The 17,175-nt window shown below is 30.8% G+C and overlaps 1 protein-coding gene across 1 annotated transcript in view; it reads left to right on the top strand.

Annotated features, from left to right (window-relative positions):
- The window catches only part of LOC129962550 (mucin-17-like), a 105,828-nt gene extending 89,280 nt beyond the window's left edge, over positions 1 to 16,548 (top strand). Inside the window, exons 12-17 of the mRNA XM_056076310.1 lie at positions 535 to 723; positions 1,742 to 7,267; positions 8,618 to 8,653; positions 10,805 to 10,984; positions 11,687 to 11,809; positions 14,607 to 16,548. Coding sequence (XP_055932285.1) covers positions 535 to 723; positions 1,742 to 7,267; positions 8,618 to 8,653; positions 10,805 to 10,984; positions 11,687 to 11,809; positions 14,607 to 14,785 — 6,233 coding nt within the window. The 3' untranslated portion in view covers positions 14,786 to 16,548. The remainder of the gene's footprint in view (positions 1 to 534; positions 724 to 1,741; positions 7,268 to 8,617; positions 8,654 to 10,804; positions 10,985 to 11,686; positions 11,810 to 14,606) is intronic.
- The last annotated feature ends 627 nt before the right edge of the window (positions 16,549 to 17,175 follow it).

Raw genomic sequence — 17,175 nt, 5'->3', positions numbered from 1 at the left:
ATTATTTTAAAACGGGACAATTCTGTTTTAAAATAATGAATCTAATTATTTGAAGAAAATAATGTGAAAAAAACTAAGTTATTAAACTAAGAGTTAGCCACATCGAAAGAATCTATCAAAATTTTTAATTAAATTATTCTTAATTTTTGTTTGTTTTGCAATAGGTATTTTTTACAGAGTTCTGATTTGTTTAATAAATGGCGCATATAGAAATACAGTTAAATTCAGGAGTAAATTTTATTAAATTCGTTATCAAAATCAAGAAGAGAAATCTAAAAATGCTAAGGACAGTTTTTACTTCTTTGACTCTGCTATAGACAAAAAAATATTTTCAGGGTGGTAGAAAAATAAATATTATTAGGGTGTAATATTCAATAATCAAATAGTCATTTCATTTTATTTATTTCTGAAATGCTAAACTAACAGATTTAATTATCTCTGAAAAATTAACTACGTTTTCAAATTTCCTAAATTGATTCCTTATAATTTTTTGAAGTAGTTATGAATCTTTTCTAATTATTTGTTCTTTTAAAGGTGATTGTTTTATAAATGGAACTTCCTACAAAGATGGGGAACCTATTTTGACTCTTGAACCCTGTGAAAAATGTCATTGTGCTTCTAGTGAAATTATCTGCTTCAAAATTGTTTGCAAAATTCCGAAACGAGGCTGTATTCCAGATACAGTTAAAGAACATGAATGCTGTCCAACCTCATATAAATGTCGTAAGTCTTAATCACATTTTACTAAATGAAGAATTTATCTTTACAAGTGTTTAGTTTTACATAAGAAAATGGCAGAGTAAAAGATGTTTCAAGAAAATGACAGAAAACGTCTCTCATTTTTTTTCAACAAAATTATACGAAAGCATTGCATTATTTTTTAATTAAAAATATAAGAAGCATATGGAAAATATAATTATAGAAATTAGTACTAACCATTAAATATAGAATAACATATAAAGAATTTGCTTTAATATTGGATATACAAAATAGTTTCTTCTCTGAGATCATTGGAGTAACAAGACTAATGAGCGAATCTCACTTCTGTTCTTCTGCATAATGCCATTGTTTTTAAAAGATAAGTTGTAAGTTTTTATATGAATTCATTTCAAACGTAAGAAACCATTTAAATTTTCACCAACAAGCAAAATATATTTGTAAGATCAGTTTCCTATTATTATTAATTTATATTTTAATAATACTCTTTATAACTATATAAATAACCTTTTAACTATATAAAGTATATTTTAATAGCTGTTCTTATAGAGTTGCCATTCTAATCTGGAAACAAAATCTGTATATTTTCCTTATATGTAATGCGAATAGCATTCATGTCCCAGTTACAATAGAATAGCAATACCCCTTCCTCTTGTTTTCATAAGTGGAAAAAGCAAAGATAAGGTAGCAACCATTCAAGATTACTTGAAATAATAATATATTAAATGAATATTCATATTCATTTACATACAAAAAACAATTTTTCTTTATTATTTTCAAGAATTTTGCAAGGCAAATTTACATGTTAAGTGTGGTGTATTGATCATTTATTTCAAATTCTATAATTTAAGTAAAGCAAAATAAAGACTCAGATAAAATAAAACACATCCTTGTTATTCTGATACAAACCATTTAAGGTCTGTCTTTTACCTCGAAATGATTGAATCTAATTTAAATAATTACTAACCATTCATTTGAATGTTCATTATATAATTCATTTGTAACAATTTTTCTCTGGTTCCAGCTACCGAAGAGGAAGCCACAGAAATTGTGACTGTTGGAACAGCATCTGTAACTACAAAGGATTTGACTACACCAATTCCAATCAGCTTTATGTTTTCCACTGTACCAACATCCATTTCCACAGCCACTCTCACTTCAAAATCTGTTGATGCAGAAGTTGAGGAAAAAGCACCTGCAGATAAAGAGACGACACCAACTAAGATCCCTCCTTCTTCCACATTACATATAACTGAAGGCACTTCTCCAATTACAGGCGAGCAAACGACATCTAAATATCCCGTGGATGCTACTGCTTTTACTGTTGGCACATCAGAAGAAATTTTAGATATTTCTAAATCACCTTCAACCTTTAAAACAATAGAAATCACCACTGAAAGCAGCCAATCTACAATCATTGAAAGTATTCCTGAAATAAAAACTGAAGAGCCAACAGTTGATCAAAAACAAGACGTCACAGTTAGAGAATTTATTGAAATAACTACTAAATCTACCGATGAGGGTTCGATCAAAGAATTTTTAACAACTGTGGAAACTGACAAGAAATATACAGAAGAAAAGAGTTCTGAAACTGAACTAATAACTGAAAGAAGACATCAACCTGCAGTCGCAGCTGATGAAGAGATCACAACGGTTTCGTTGACTTCAGAGAAAAAGAAATTGACTACTCCGGCTTCTACAGCTGGTACATCAACTGTAAGCGAATTCACTTCTACTTCTCATTCTGATGAAAAGGTGAAAGAATTTGAATTAGAAACAACAACTGCGGAACCTTCATTTGAGGTAGAAACGAAGTCAGCAGAGCCTGCATTAACAGATGAAGAAGAAAAGATTACAAGAATCTCATCTACTACGGAAGAAAAGAAATTAGAAATATCAGTCGCAGCATCAACCACAACCAGTTTGCCAACTGTTAGTGAGAATATTTCTGTTCCCCTCACCGATGAAAAGACCACAAAGGCCCAGTTAGATATAATAACCAAGGAACCTTCCTTTGATGTAAAAATTGTATCCACAGAAACTACTGTAGCTGAGGCAGAAGTGACTGCATTAGAAGAGAGAGGTTCCACAGCGAAGCCCATAGTCGTTAGTGAATACTCAACTCCAGAGGAATTAAAATTTGTGACAGAACAAATTACAACAAAGGAGGAACGGAAAACAATATTTACTACAGAAACTACTGAAATTGGAACTTTCAGCTTTAGCCCTATTACAGATGAGCGAGATATAAAAACAACAAAGAGTTCTACACTAGATGAAGCCACTAAAGAACAACTTTATGACAGGACTGAAAAATCTGAAACTGGTATATTCACTGGCACTGAGCCTACTGTAACATACAAAGTATCCCCCGAAGAAAAAAGTACAAAAATTATGCACGATGTTACAGAATCAATAACAATTACTTCTGAATCTGGTGAAAGTTCTTCAGTAGATCTGAAAGAAATCGAAGAGGAATCTACAATCCCAACTTTGGAAAGCAAATTACCCTCTATTAGTTTTGAATCGACTGTTGAAAGTAAAACCTCAGAAACAACTAAAGCTTCTGTTCCTGATGTCACTTCTAAATTCGAAAGCACTGATCAGTTCAAAGACACAGAAAGTACGGAGAAAGAGACACCTCTTTCTGTAGAAAAATTATTTACTAAAGAAAAGACTACTCCAACCACTGAGATTAATTTGACAAGTGAAAGCACTGAAACTTCTGCGGTTGAAACCATATCAGATAAGGTTACAAAACTGCCATCTACTGCAAGTGAAGAAACTAAAGTAGAGAGTATTACTCCATTTACAGAAAGTACAATGTCTTCTGTTAGTTTTGTATTTACCACTGAAGAAAGGATCAAAGAAGCAGAAGAAATCGACAGCTCAAGTAAAGAGCCTGCTGTTGAATTAAAAACGGAATCTGTTTTAACTGAAAAAGTGACAGAATTTGAAGCAATTACTCCAACTGAAACTTCTGCTGAAGAGAAAGTAAGGACTGAAAGCGAATCAGCAAGCGGAGTTACAGAGAAAACGTCACTCGCAACTGAATCTGACGATATAAGTGTTACAGCTTTTACACCAGAAAAAACGAAATCAGAAACAACAGTTGAAAGTACAGCATCAACGATTAGCTCATTCAGTTCTTTATCCGTATCGCCTGAAAAAAGTACGGAGAAAATCGATGAAGTAGAAGTACAATCGACTGAGAAAGTTTCGTCGGAAGTTACAACTAAATCTGCAGGAGTTGAAAAGTTTACTCAGGAAACTGATGTAACAGGAAAAACAACAACTTTGGAACCAGGCAAAAAGAGTACTACAATCAGTGAAGAATCAACTGAATATCCTAAAACTAAAGAAATAGCTATCGAAGCAGAAGCAGAAGCAGAAGCCACTGAGACAATTTCATCAGAAGTAACGACCAAATCTGAAGAAGTTCAAGCAGTTACTCAGGGAACTGCCTTTACAGAAAAAATATCTGTCACAGAATCAAGCACTAGAGTTAGTGAAGAAACAGATATGTCATCGTTTACTATAGAAGCTGGTAAGATAATAACTACGATACCAGTTGTATCAGATAAAGAGAGTGAGGTGAAGTTAACTACTCAAGTTTCAGAAGCAATAACCTCACCAACAATCACCGTTACACCTAAATTTATCCTCGACTCATTGAAAACATCAGAAACCAAGAAATCTGATTTGACAACATCAACTGAACAGACAGAAATTTCAAAAGAGACTCACAAAATAGAAGTTGAATCTACAACTAAAATGGCAGAAATTTCGGATGTAGAGACATTCTCACATTCTACAACATTAAAACCAGAAGAGTCTACCAAAATTTCAGAAATGACGAGTTCTACCTCAGTTCCAGCAAAACTGCCGAAATTAGAAGATTCAATCACGAGTACTGTAACAATACCTGTAGATAAATCTTCATCAACTGGAAAAGTCGAAACTACGTTATCTACACAGAAAGTAAGCGACATTGATATAACAACAGTAGAAGAAAAACATACATTTGAAGACCAAGTGACAACTATGCATGCTGAACTTACAAGTGAAGAATCAGTAACTGGTATTTTAGGAGAAGGTTTGATAGATGATGGAATAAAATTTGATAAAGAGTCAATAATTACAACTAAGAAAGCTGAAACTTCTGAGAGTACATCTGAAATTTCTTTCCAGAAAACGGATGTAACGAAGGCTTTTAAAGCAGTTCCGGAAACAACAGAAGAACCTCTAACAACTTCTACTTTTAAACCTACAGAGCCAAAAGATACAGAAATATCAGAAAAATATCTAATAGATACCGGTGATAAAGTACAGTTTACTGATACTGCAAGTACTGACTTCACAAGTTTTGAAGAAAAAAGTACTAAACCAATTTTCGAAACTACTGCGTTTACGGAGAAGACCACACCATCCCAAGAAGATGAGTTTAGTGAGAGCATAGAATCATTTACAGAAATAATTCAAACAAATCAGACTGTTCCTAGCTTGTCAAAGGAAAGTACTCCATTCTTCGAAGATGAGCACAAAGTTAGTACTATCGGTGTTACCAAACCTGATATTTCTGGGAAAGAAATGACAACGCATTTGCAACAAACTTCAAAATCTGAAGATGTGCAAGAAGGGGAAACGAGCTTTCAACCTAAAATTACTACTACTATTGATCAGACTAAAACTACAGATGAAATATTCAAATTTGTTTCTACTCGTTTCACAGATGTTGTAAAAGAAACAAAATCAACAACTGAAGGATTATTTGCTGAAGTGTCTGTGCCATCCACAACCTCCGAATTCCCAACTGTTCTTAAAGAATCATTTACAACAAAAGGGCCAGCTATTAAGGCTTTAGATCAAGAAATAAGTACATATTTGCCTGTTGAAAGTCAGACAACTCTCAAAGAAATGGAAATATTAGGAAAAGACGAATTAGTGACGAAAGCATTAGTAGAACCAACTCCTTCCATCGAACTAACTGATGTAACAAGCGACATGTTTGCAACTAAAGAGGAAAAAGGAAGCACATCGGAAACCCAAACAAAGGTACCAGAACTGAAATTATTAACAGAAATGACGGGAGAAGTAAAAGACACCTCTAAACCATTAGTTGATCAAACATTATCACCAGAAATATCTGCAAGTGCGGAACCAGAAAATATTACTTCTAGTACTCAAACATCATCACTGTTAATAACGTCCTCAGTAAGTGATAAAGTAGATATTGCTGCCGAAGAAGAAGTGGTTACTGAGCAAGGTCTAAAATTATCTACCTTGGTGACCGAACAACCAATTGTATCAACTGAAAGCGCAGAAAAAGTTACAGAAGCAAGAAAACTGACAGATATTTCACAAGAAGGTGTATCAACGACCATTGATTTTAAGGAACCATTTACCATCTCAACTACAATTTCTGATGAATTTATTGCAAAAGAACAAACAGAAGCAAAATTATTAACAAAATCTACATCCTTACTAGAGGAGACAAGTAAGTTGTTTGAGGTATCAAGTATAACTACTCCAACACATGCTGCTAAAACAACAACAGACTCAAAAGCAGATGAACATCTGTTAACTACTCTCGTACCAAGACAAACCGAAGACGCGATTTCTAGTCAGACGATATTCGATAAGACAGTTACTGCTTCATCATCTGCAGAAACTGAGCCATCTGTTTCCACAGAATTCCCACCTTCCACCACCTCGGTTGATTTGAAATCTGAAACATTAACGACATTCAAAGTACCGTCGATGACAGACGAAACTGATATTGAAGCTAAAATTGCTTCTCTAACTCCATTAATAAAATTAGATCTTTCTAGTACAATATCTTCTTTAATAACTACTACAGTAGAAGAATTATCTCCTTCAGTAAAAGACCAAAAGTCAACAGCCTCAGTGTCTGAAGATGAAATAATTACCAAAGAATCAGATATGATGACAACTTCTAGACCACTTATTACTGGAAAAGAAACTGAAATTTCTTCAGCTGAAGCTACCTCAAGCCCTATTATTCGACCTGAAACAGATAAAGAGACCACTTCATCAGAGGAGAGTGGAATCGGAGCTGAAATTGCAGTATCATCTACCACTGAAACTGCAATTACTAAACATGAGCTATTAGAGAACATTACTGAACTTCAAACAGAAAGTGAAAGTGAAACATCCTCGAAGTCTGTGACTGACTTATTATCTGAAGTTTCAGAGACATTTACTCCGACACCAAAGGAATCATCTATCCCAGAAGTTGCTGAAGAGTTGTCTACTAAATTCATAACATTAGCAGAAGAAGCACAAACTACTCAAAAAAGTCCTGAGCCGTTTTCACCAAAAGTAACTGAATTACTGTCACCGACAATATCTGAAGCTCCACCCACTGTTGAAATACCTACTGCCAAAGATCTTGCATCACCCACTCAAAAAACAGCTGAACCTTCTGTTCAAAAATCTACCGAACTGCCAACCAAAGGATTCAAGGGTATAGAAACTACTCCTCTGCCACTAATGACAACGTTAGCAGCTGCTGTTGTCAACGAAACAAGTAAGTAATTTATTGTATTTGATTTATTTATTTAAGAATCTGTTATCCCTTTTTTTCTTATTCAAGAAACATTTTCCTTTCAAACAGGGGTTTTCAATTAAAAGCATGCATCAATACATTATTTCGTACAAAATTTTAAAAGTGGGTTTGGCATACAATCCTGCTGTAAAAGGAATTTTGACTGTTGAATACTTCGAAATTATTTTTCATTTGTCAATCTCTGATTGTGATATAAAATTTTTTGTGTAATTATCTTTCTGTTACTAGTTTTTATAAAGTTCAGATCAAAAATTGGACTGGTAATATAAATGTCTTAGTTTCCATCTGAACATCTAATACATGCAGGTTTCATATAATCCCAAATATTCTAATCGCGATATTTAAAAAATAATAATGCACCGTTACAAAAATCATTCATTTGTACCATTTTAAAAGGATTTTCTGAACAGCCATTTTGGATTCGAAAAAGTTATTGCTATATTATATGCTAGTCATACTTCCATCCATTCTTGTTATATTTGAGAAACATCAAATTTGTTCTTTAACCAAAACTTAACTCATTCTAAAATTTTGATAAAACTTTAGATTGAATTGAGAATCTAATTAAAATTTTTTTTTCGTTGTGTGACTATTTTAAGCCAAATTTTTACGCAGTAGCTTCTGAGGGTAAAGACTCCTGAGCACCCGAGGGCAGAAGTCTGACTACTAGCTCAAATGAAGATAGCACACACACACACTCGCTTGTACAACCCTTTTTTACGGGGGGGGGGAGGGCTCATTCACGCACCTCACAGAGAGAACACAAGGAAAAGAACAACCATGCCAGAACCAGGACTCGAAACCGGAACGCCTAGATCACGAGGAAGACACGCGCTACCCCTAGGCCAGGACGCCAGCATCTAATTACAATAGGAGTCAGTTTTGAAAAATAATGTATTTATAAACGAGAAATTCTCTAATTATAAGAAAGAAATATTTTCGATTACATTACGTTATACAATTATAATATTACAGCTATTATATTTTAATATTTTTTAATTATTTTGCAATTTATTTTACTATATATATATATGTATGGACTATTTGGGATGATAAATAATGCAATTATTTTGAGTATTTTGTAATTATTTTTTTTATCCAATCAACTATAAACTTTGATTTTATTTATCGATAAAGTATAACTTTTTTATTTTCCTGATTAAAAACTTTAATAAAAATAGGGATTGATATTGTATATTTTATACGAATTGTGGAATTTTTCTAATACATAGACAAAGGATTCTATTTTAATTTTTAAATGCTTCTAAAAGAACAATAATCATGTACTTATTCAAAATATTCTTTTTGTAGCTTCTACTGATGCGGATTACGTTGTAGACGAAGGAGGTAAGAAAAAACACTTTTTATTGATTATTTAAACTATTTAAAAAAGATGTGCTCTTAAAATTTAAAAACGCAATTGTTAATATACTGATGCTGAAAAAACGAGAGATAGAATAACAGATAATTTAACTTTCCAATGAAATGTTTTCCATAATGTAATATTTATTGCATTTCTTAGATTTTACATGCGGAATTAACAATATATGAAAATTATTTTTTAAATTAAAATAAATCTCTGATTAATTTTTTCCTTTATGTACTATATTGCACATTCTATAAAAATATGTACAATGGTAGTAAAAATGTTAAAATTTTTAAAAAGGTTTCTTATTTAAGAATGATCATTTCTAAGTTACTAGTTTTTTTTATGTAAATCCTCTCTTGTAAACTATTTAAAATTATAGAATATTGTAAACCAAAACAGTCGTTAAGTTAAATGTAAACATCATTATAGGATATGTAGCGTTACAAAAACTCAAAATTGGAATTTTAAATCATAAAAATACAAATACATACTTTTCTTTGAAAAATAAAAATAAATACAAAGAAAACTTGATTTTGAAAGTTATTTCAGATATCATGACCCAGTATTAATATATTATTGTGTGAAAAAATACAGAATTGTCAAAATTCAACTACCTAATTCATAGGATCATGCAGCTTGTTATATGGTTCATATTGATATGAAATTTGGATGAAAAATACTCCAAACCACGCACTCGAGATTTATGAATTTATAAAAAGATCGAAAATTCTTTAATAAATTACGCTGTAACACAAGTGAAATGTGATTTGTATAAATGGAGCGTATGAACAGCGCATGCAAATTAGAAATCCAATTTAAGTGGAAGACAAGCAGTAGCTTATTGATGCACCTACACACAATACCCACCTTATTGAAAAAGGCTCTATTAGTGAAGCTTTTTTACAAGAATCGTGAGATCCCTTTGGTGTGATAAGAGTATTTAATTGGCAACAAAACACACGCCTAGGAGGTATGACAGTGCGCGATCTGCACATGACTAAAAAATTCCTATGAACGAAATATGCCTTATTCCAGAGTTTGGATGATGATACGAAGGATCTTGGATTATTTTACTTGCAAAATCCGGTCCCCAGCTATCCGAAGTTCCATAAATGTTTTCACTGCACGAATGATAGTAATTGACACTTGCTCTTGGAAGATCCTATGGCCAGATGAAGACCATTTCGATCTGAATGGTTAAATGAATACACAGAACTGACGCATATGGGCAATAGTAAATCTACATGTTATTTATCAAGTATCACTGCACCTTATGCTGTTTTGAAAAATTATTGCAATTTTCGTGGTTGGATCTCATTGTTTTGAAGAGGTAACTCAAACAAGGTTTGAAATCTGCACCGCCATTGGAAAACAGTATTAAGACAGGTTGAAAACGTTTGTGATCCCGGAATTGCAGCAACGTAAGAGCTTCCAGGATACAACTTGCTGTACTTCATATTCATCATAGCGTTAAACAGGTATTATTAGACAAACTTTCACCGGCGAACTGATGATCAATTCTGGTTTTCCTAACAGTTTGTCACCCTCACTCGCCTTGTGTTACTTCGCGTCTTCCGGTTATGAAGATTCATAAAAAAACAGGTCAACCGCCAACGTCGCAATATTGTCAGATTAGGAAGATTACATTATTAGGCATATTTGTGTCATCAATAAGGATGTATTGCATCCCACTATAGAGCAGATCATTTTGCAAATTGAAATGGTTTTGGAAAACTATGTAAGTTACAATGAAATTGTATAAAACGGTTTGTTGTGAAGCAGTGCCATCTATCTCCGACCTCTGATTTTACTTGTTTCAATTAACTTCAGGCGCATGACTTGGAGTGACTGTCGTCTAAATTTCATATCATTTTAATCCATACAACGCCCTGAATGTGCCTCTAAGTTGGAGAAATTTATTTTCGACGATTCTGTAAATTTTCAAAATATCTTCGTTGTTAAAAGAGTAAATTAATATTTTTTTGTAATTTTTGTAAGAAGTTGTTGAAATATTTTCTTAAAATATGAAATCTTTTGATATCACACATTCGATTTGATTAATAAGAGTTAAAAATGCCTCTTTTCTCTTTTTTGTTCAAGTATCAATGACAACTTTTTTTTTTCCACAGCATGCATATTTGAAGGACAAATCTACCAATCTGCCGAACAAATCGTACGAGCTGATCCATGTGAATTCTGCTTCTGTTTTAGAGGTGATATTATATGTTTGCAGCAATCCTGCCCACCTCCTGCACCCAACTGCCACAGAACGATGATACACGGATATTGTTGTCCAAGATATGATTGTCGTAAGTTGCGTTACACATCAGAAATTACTAACTTATCTTGTTTACTTTCAGTCAGATTAATACACAAATTACTTTAAATAAATTTAACATTTTAATCTCCAAATTTCACATTGACAATACGTGACTCTGTAAATACTTAAAGTAGCAGACAGTAGCAGTAGTCAGAAGGTCAAGTTGATTTGAAACAATTCGCTGCATCATTGAAATAAATATACTGAATTAACATTCCCATTATTAATTTATGTTTATCATAATTATTACTTCATTTGTAGTAAAGACAACTTCGCAATGTGTGGCACATGTAATGTCCTCATATAATTCATACATAACTCGTATATCCTAATAATGGAAGTATTAAATTTCTTTCAATAAATAAAATATAAATTACTAAAGATTCTAAAAAATAATTCCATTTACGCTACGTATTTCAAAAGATTAACTATGAGCTTAAAAGAAACAAATTCAGTTCATTAAATTGTGCAACGTAAGCATTTTAAAAATATATCCTTGAAAATGATAAATAATTTCTTCATGAATAACTGTTAAGTATGTTTAAAAAAATCATTGCTTTTGGTTGACGAATAATATCTTATTAATTAAATTTTTTATATATAATAAAGTGAATTATATTATTTCAATGAAATAAAAAAAGGGAGAAATATTTTTATGTTGTTGTTTTAACTCTTTTGATAATATTTCTAGCTGTGCTTGTAACATCACGCAACATCAGTGCTCTCTCACGCCGGAAAGGTCAAGTACAACCTATTATCATACAAAGACGAATAGAAAAGAGAGCCATAGAGAGGACTCCAATGGAAGTGAAAGGTAAATTAAATCATTTAAGACTTTTGATTATAATCATAAAAACGTACACAACCTTTATTTTGAAAATCATATTTTAAGACGTCTACATTGTTATTCTATGTAGAATAATATAGAATTAATTTAGGCATATTTAATTCTAAAATTCTTAGTAAATAAATATAAATAATTAAATTAATAATAAATAAATATAGTTAATTGCATAATAATTAATAAATAATTATAAATAATTAAATAAAAATTATGATTCGTTTATAATTATAAATTCTTTCTACTCTTCTTATCAGAATTAAATAATGTCTATCTAGTAATAGTAACAGATAGACATATACATTATGTTTCACTAACAATAAAATAAGGTTAAATGATATATTTTCATGCACAATTAAACACAAAAATTATTCTTCTGGAATTTTCTTCTTCTTTTTATTGTATTAAATATTTTTAAAATATTTGATATAATCTGAACTGTTTTTTCGTCTTATTAAAAGTTAGACACCATTCATTCATATTCAGTTTTATTTTAGATTTCTGACATCTAAGTTTAGAGTGCATTTTTTTTATAATTTTTACTTTACAAGATTTATTATTTTACTAGCCGCCTTTGGCGACCAGCCGGTTCGCCAATCTTAATGTTCGTTAAAATTTTAATAATTAAATATTTTATGCAATTCCAACTTTAATAGATTCTTCAGCAAAATATTTTAAAACAAATTTTGATAGTCATATAATTCACTCATAATATTATAAAGACCTTCAGTCATAACGTGATATGTATCTCTCTAATTTTCTGTTACCCCTGGTAGAATTTATGCTTTAAATTAAAGTGTAAAGGATTAATCTGCAATTAATATAATAATATTTTTTACTGAAACAAAGCACTTTTTTTAATAATATGATTACTGATAATAGAGTCACTGAGCGTTTAAACTTTATGGGCACTAAAGAATATCTTTCTTAATTTATATAATATCTCAAGAATTTGTCAACAAAATTTTCTCAGATTCATCATGAACGGATCGATTCATTAACAATGTTTCATTTTAAATGCATCAAACACTGAGAAAATAAAATAAATCGTTTAAAATAATCGGTCGAAAACAGGTTTAAAAAACTACTTAAAAAACGATGTACTTAAAACTATAAGCATATACAAAAAATATATAACTAACATAAATACAATTTACTTACAAAAGCATACAACTAACCTAAAAGTAATTTAAATCGTCCGTTGTTAATGGTTGCCATGCCAACAATCAGAACACAGTGCGCATGCGTGAATTTTCTTCGCCTTTTACGGTAACGCAAATGCGTGAATTTTTCTACGCCAGTTGGGGTAACGCTATGCAGATTATACATTTTTAATTTCCTTTATTCTGCGTTATTTTAATTCAAAAGTACTTCAGAATGAATCTGAAACATGGATTAATTAACAATGTTTAATTTTAAATGCATAAAACATTAAGAAAATAAACAGAATCGTTTGAAATAATCCGCCGAAAAATCTTAACCCTAGCCTCATTACTGTTGGGAGAAAAAAAGAACTAAAGCCTAAATCATTTGGCGTTGGAGAAAATGGAAGATTATTTTGGCGGAAAAGTTGGCGGTGGGGAAAATGGAAGATTTTTTTGGCGGGAAAGTTAGTTTTTAATTAATAATTAAAATTCTAATTAAAATTTCAAAAAAAGGGACCCCAGGTGCACATTCCCGACCTCTAAGGTATACATGTACCAAATTTGGTAGCTGTATGTCAAATGACCTGGCCTGTAGAGCGCCAACACACACACACACACATTGAGCTTTATTATAAGTATAGATAATATGGAAGATTTGAAAAATCTGATGCTTGAATTTGAGAATGTTATTATTTTAAAAGAATAGATATTATAAAGCAAAGTTCATATTAAACTCTAATTCTATTTTAAAAAATATAAATAATTAAATTTTTCAAGAAATAATTCCAGTAATGCTACTTATCTCGAACTATGAGCTTAAAATAAGCAAATTCAGTTCATTAAATTATGCAACGTAGGCATTTTAAAAGGACATCCTTGAAAATGATAAATAATTACTTAATGAATGAATATTAAAAGAATGATTAAAAATTTTGCTTTTGGCCGTGGAATAATGAAATATTTCATACATCCTGATACATTGTTTAAAAATTTTTCACAAAGATGTGAACATTCCACAATTTAGAAATTATATGTAATACAAGGACGAACATTTATTTTGCAAGATGCTCAGATCTGTCACAACGAGTTTGCAATACATACTTAACTATTAATAATGGATTCAAATGAAATGCGTTGAGTCATTTTATTTTGATATTTATTGCGCATCCCTGTGAAAGTAAAATAATTTGACAATACAACATAATGTAAGACAATTTTCACTTAAATATTATGCTAGTCATGTTCCTCTGACGTCACTTCATTGAATTTTTTTTCAAAAGGATATATAGATAAAACCTCAAACCATGATAGTAGAAAATGCAGAATATTTCGACATACAATGATCTATAATCTATGGCGCCGTTTTATATGAGAAACGAAGTATATTGCTCTTTTTAGACAGAGACAGATAAACTAAAGGAACCATCTTGCATTAATAAAAAATATACTAATAATAACAATGCAAATGAGTTTATTTAATTCTTAATTTCTTCTTTGCTTATTAAAAAAGAAAATTTATGCATTGAATTATTATGTAAGCATTTATCAGTTTTATTCTTATTAAAAAAACTCTAGCATATCATGAACTTACCTCATTCTAATGTATATAATTGACTTGCTTTTAGGTTGCCAGATCAACGGAACTTTCTACGAATTTGGCCAGACTGTAGCGAAGGCAAGCGGGCCTTGTCTTCATTGTTTGTGTGAAAACGGTGGCAACATGCGATGCGATCCATTGAAATGCACACCTCAGGAACCATTACTAATGAAAATGAACAAAAGATTTTTCAAGACGAGGAGATAACGGAAGAGTTATTCTATAACAGTATTTTGCCATTTTAAAGATTGGACAGGAGAAAAAAATTGATTGAGTGAAAAAAAAAGTTATTATTCGTTGAATCGCATGAACAGATCATCGATTAATTATTTCATAGATCCAACGACATTTGAACGTTCTTTTCTCTTCTCTAGTTCCTGCGCTGCTTTTGGTGCTTCATCAGTATTTCATTTCGTAATGAACCATTTCTCCTTCGGGGAAAATGAGTATCGAATCCAGTTTACAAACTTTTTGAAGATATCAGAAACTACCGACACTAGTTCAGGCCCTAAAAGTTTGTACCAGACTCTCATCAGAAAATGCTAATAATTCTCTTTCTTCGCTGAACAAATATCCCAATGTGTCTTAACATTTGATATCAAGAGAGAGAGTGGTTTTAAAGAAATTTAGAGGCACAAATGGGTGAATAGGTTGAGGGAAGATTGTTAAGCAAAAAATAAACTAAATTTCGGCCAGTGTGCGGGTGGTTACAAGCCATGCAAGTAGTCAAACATTTGTGTTTTATTTATACTTTCTGTTTGTCTCTAAAAATGGTGATCGATTACTCATACTTCTAGAGAAGATTTGTGGCTGTTTTAGACGTCTGTATGGAATTACCGTAGGTAATTCCACTTACAGACAATGAATCGAAATATTTATTTTGTAAAGATGAGTGAGAATTATATATGGAGGGTCTCGTATTACATTTCAGCCACGAATCTTCTCAAAACGTGTATCTGTTGTTGGTGTTTGAGTCCTTATGTCCTGCTGCAGTTTTTTCTTTTTATTCCTGGTATTAGTGAGGTTTTGGTAATCGTAGGCAAATGAAAATGGTGCCATAACACGACGCTGTTTTAGATATGAAGTTGAAAAAAAAATGATAAAACACGCTCGCTTTTTCAATTCTAAGTTATTTTGAAGTTCAGTGTTTTCAGTATTGTTTAAACAATATATCGAATTCCATATATCTGAAACATTCAAGAGTTTTGAAACATCTATTTTTTTAAATCATATTTACATCTATAACATGTGTTTATATACATTGATTCGGTGAGATTTATTTAAATTTTTGCTAAAACTTCATTTTGCTTTATTAAGTTTAAGCAATATCAGAATTTTAAAAAATCTTTAAATTTGATATTCAAGTTTATAATAAAATTTTTTATCATTTTTTAAAAAAGTAGTGTGAAAGTAAAAATAAGTACGTCATCGAAAATAGAAATTATGTAAATAAATGAATCTCATGTTTCTAATTTTGATTTTAATTTTAAAGTAATTTTTTTCATCTCTTCATTGCTTTTTAATAAAATTTTTCTTGCATAATTTTATACAAAATGTTGCAATCATGATAGCATTTTCTTATTATAACCAATGTGCCTTTAAAACTGCCTGTGGTATGAAATATTCATTGCTCACTTTTAAATTATGATTTAGAATATTCTGTAAAGAATGAAATTCCTCCAGCTTATCATTTATACCGTCCTTATACTGAAAATATGTTTGTTTGTCTTCGTATGCGACATGTTGGGAAAAGAATTCTTGATGTTAATCGCTATGTTTGACAACTTCAAGAAAACTTACGCATATATTTTATTTATGCTTTTAGATGGAGTTGTTTCACATCCCGATTGACATAAGTGTAATATATTTTTCTAATAAACATTTCATGTCTGTCAATATAACTATTTATAAATGATTATTTTTTGTTTGCGTTTAAAGTTAATTTAATTGCATAGGATATGTTTATTGAAATAAACTGTGTACCTTTATTTCATGTGCTTTTTTTTATTTCATAGTAACTAACACTTTGATAAAGAGTAAAAGACTTTCATTTATTAATATATTTTTGAGGGACATATTCAATGCAAAAACAAATTTCTCACACTTTATGTTTCTAGGGAAATATCATTAATTTGGTTATATAAATTCATAATTATATACTTAATTGCACATTTCCTACTTTAATTAGTAAAGCTTCAAACCTCTTTAATTTTGCTTGTATTTAAATTAGTTACCCAAATGAGTTTTAATTGATAAAAATAAATACTTTAATTTTGAAGCAATTTTCAAAATATGTATTTAAATAAAACATTACATTTTATGTTCATATTTTAAAAAATGATAAAAATAATCCCTCCCTAAATCCGCCATTGCATTTAAAAGCCTTAAAAACACTGCCCTTTTTTTCATCAAAAACCATGAAATTGTGATATTACTTTAGAAGGATGAAATTACACTGCATAAAATGTATTTTTCTGAAATTTGCTCTTTAATTGGTTATAAATTCGTAGAAAACCTTATATTTATTTTAAACTCCAGCACATGGATTTAGGAAAGAAACAGATAATTATTAGTTAAAGAGTTTCTTCAAAGAAACT

Source organism: Argiope bruennichi, chromosome 3, assembly GCF_947563725.1.
Source record: "Argiope bruennichi chromosome 3, qqArgBrue1.1, whole genome shotgun sequence".
NCBI classification, from domain to species: Eukaryota; Metazoa; Arthropoda; class Arachnida; order Araneae; family Araneidae; genus Argiope; species Argiope bruennichi.
The sequence above is the reverse complement of the archived record's forward strand: the minus strand, read 5'-3'. Positions and strand labels throughout refer to the sequence as shown.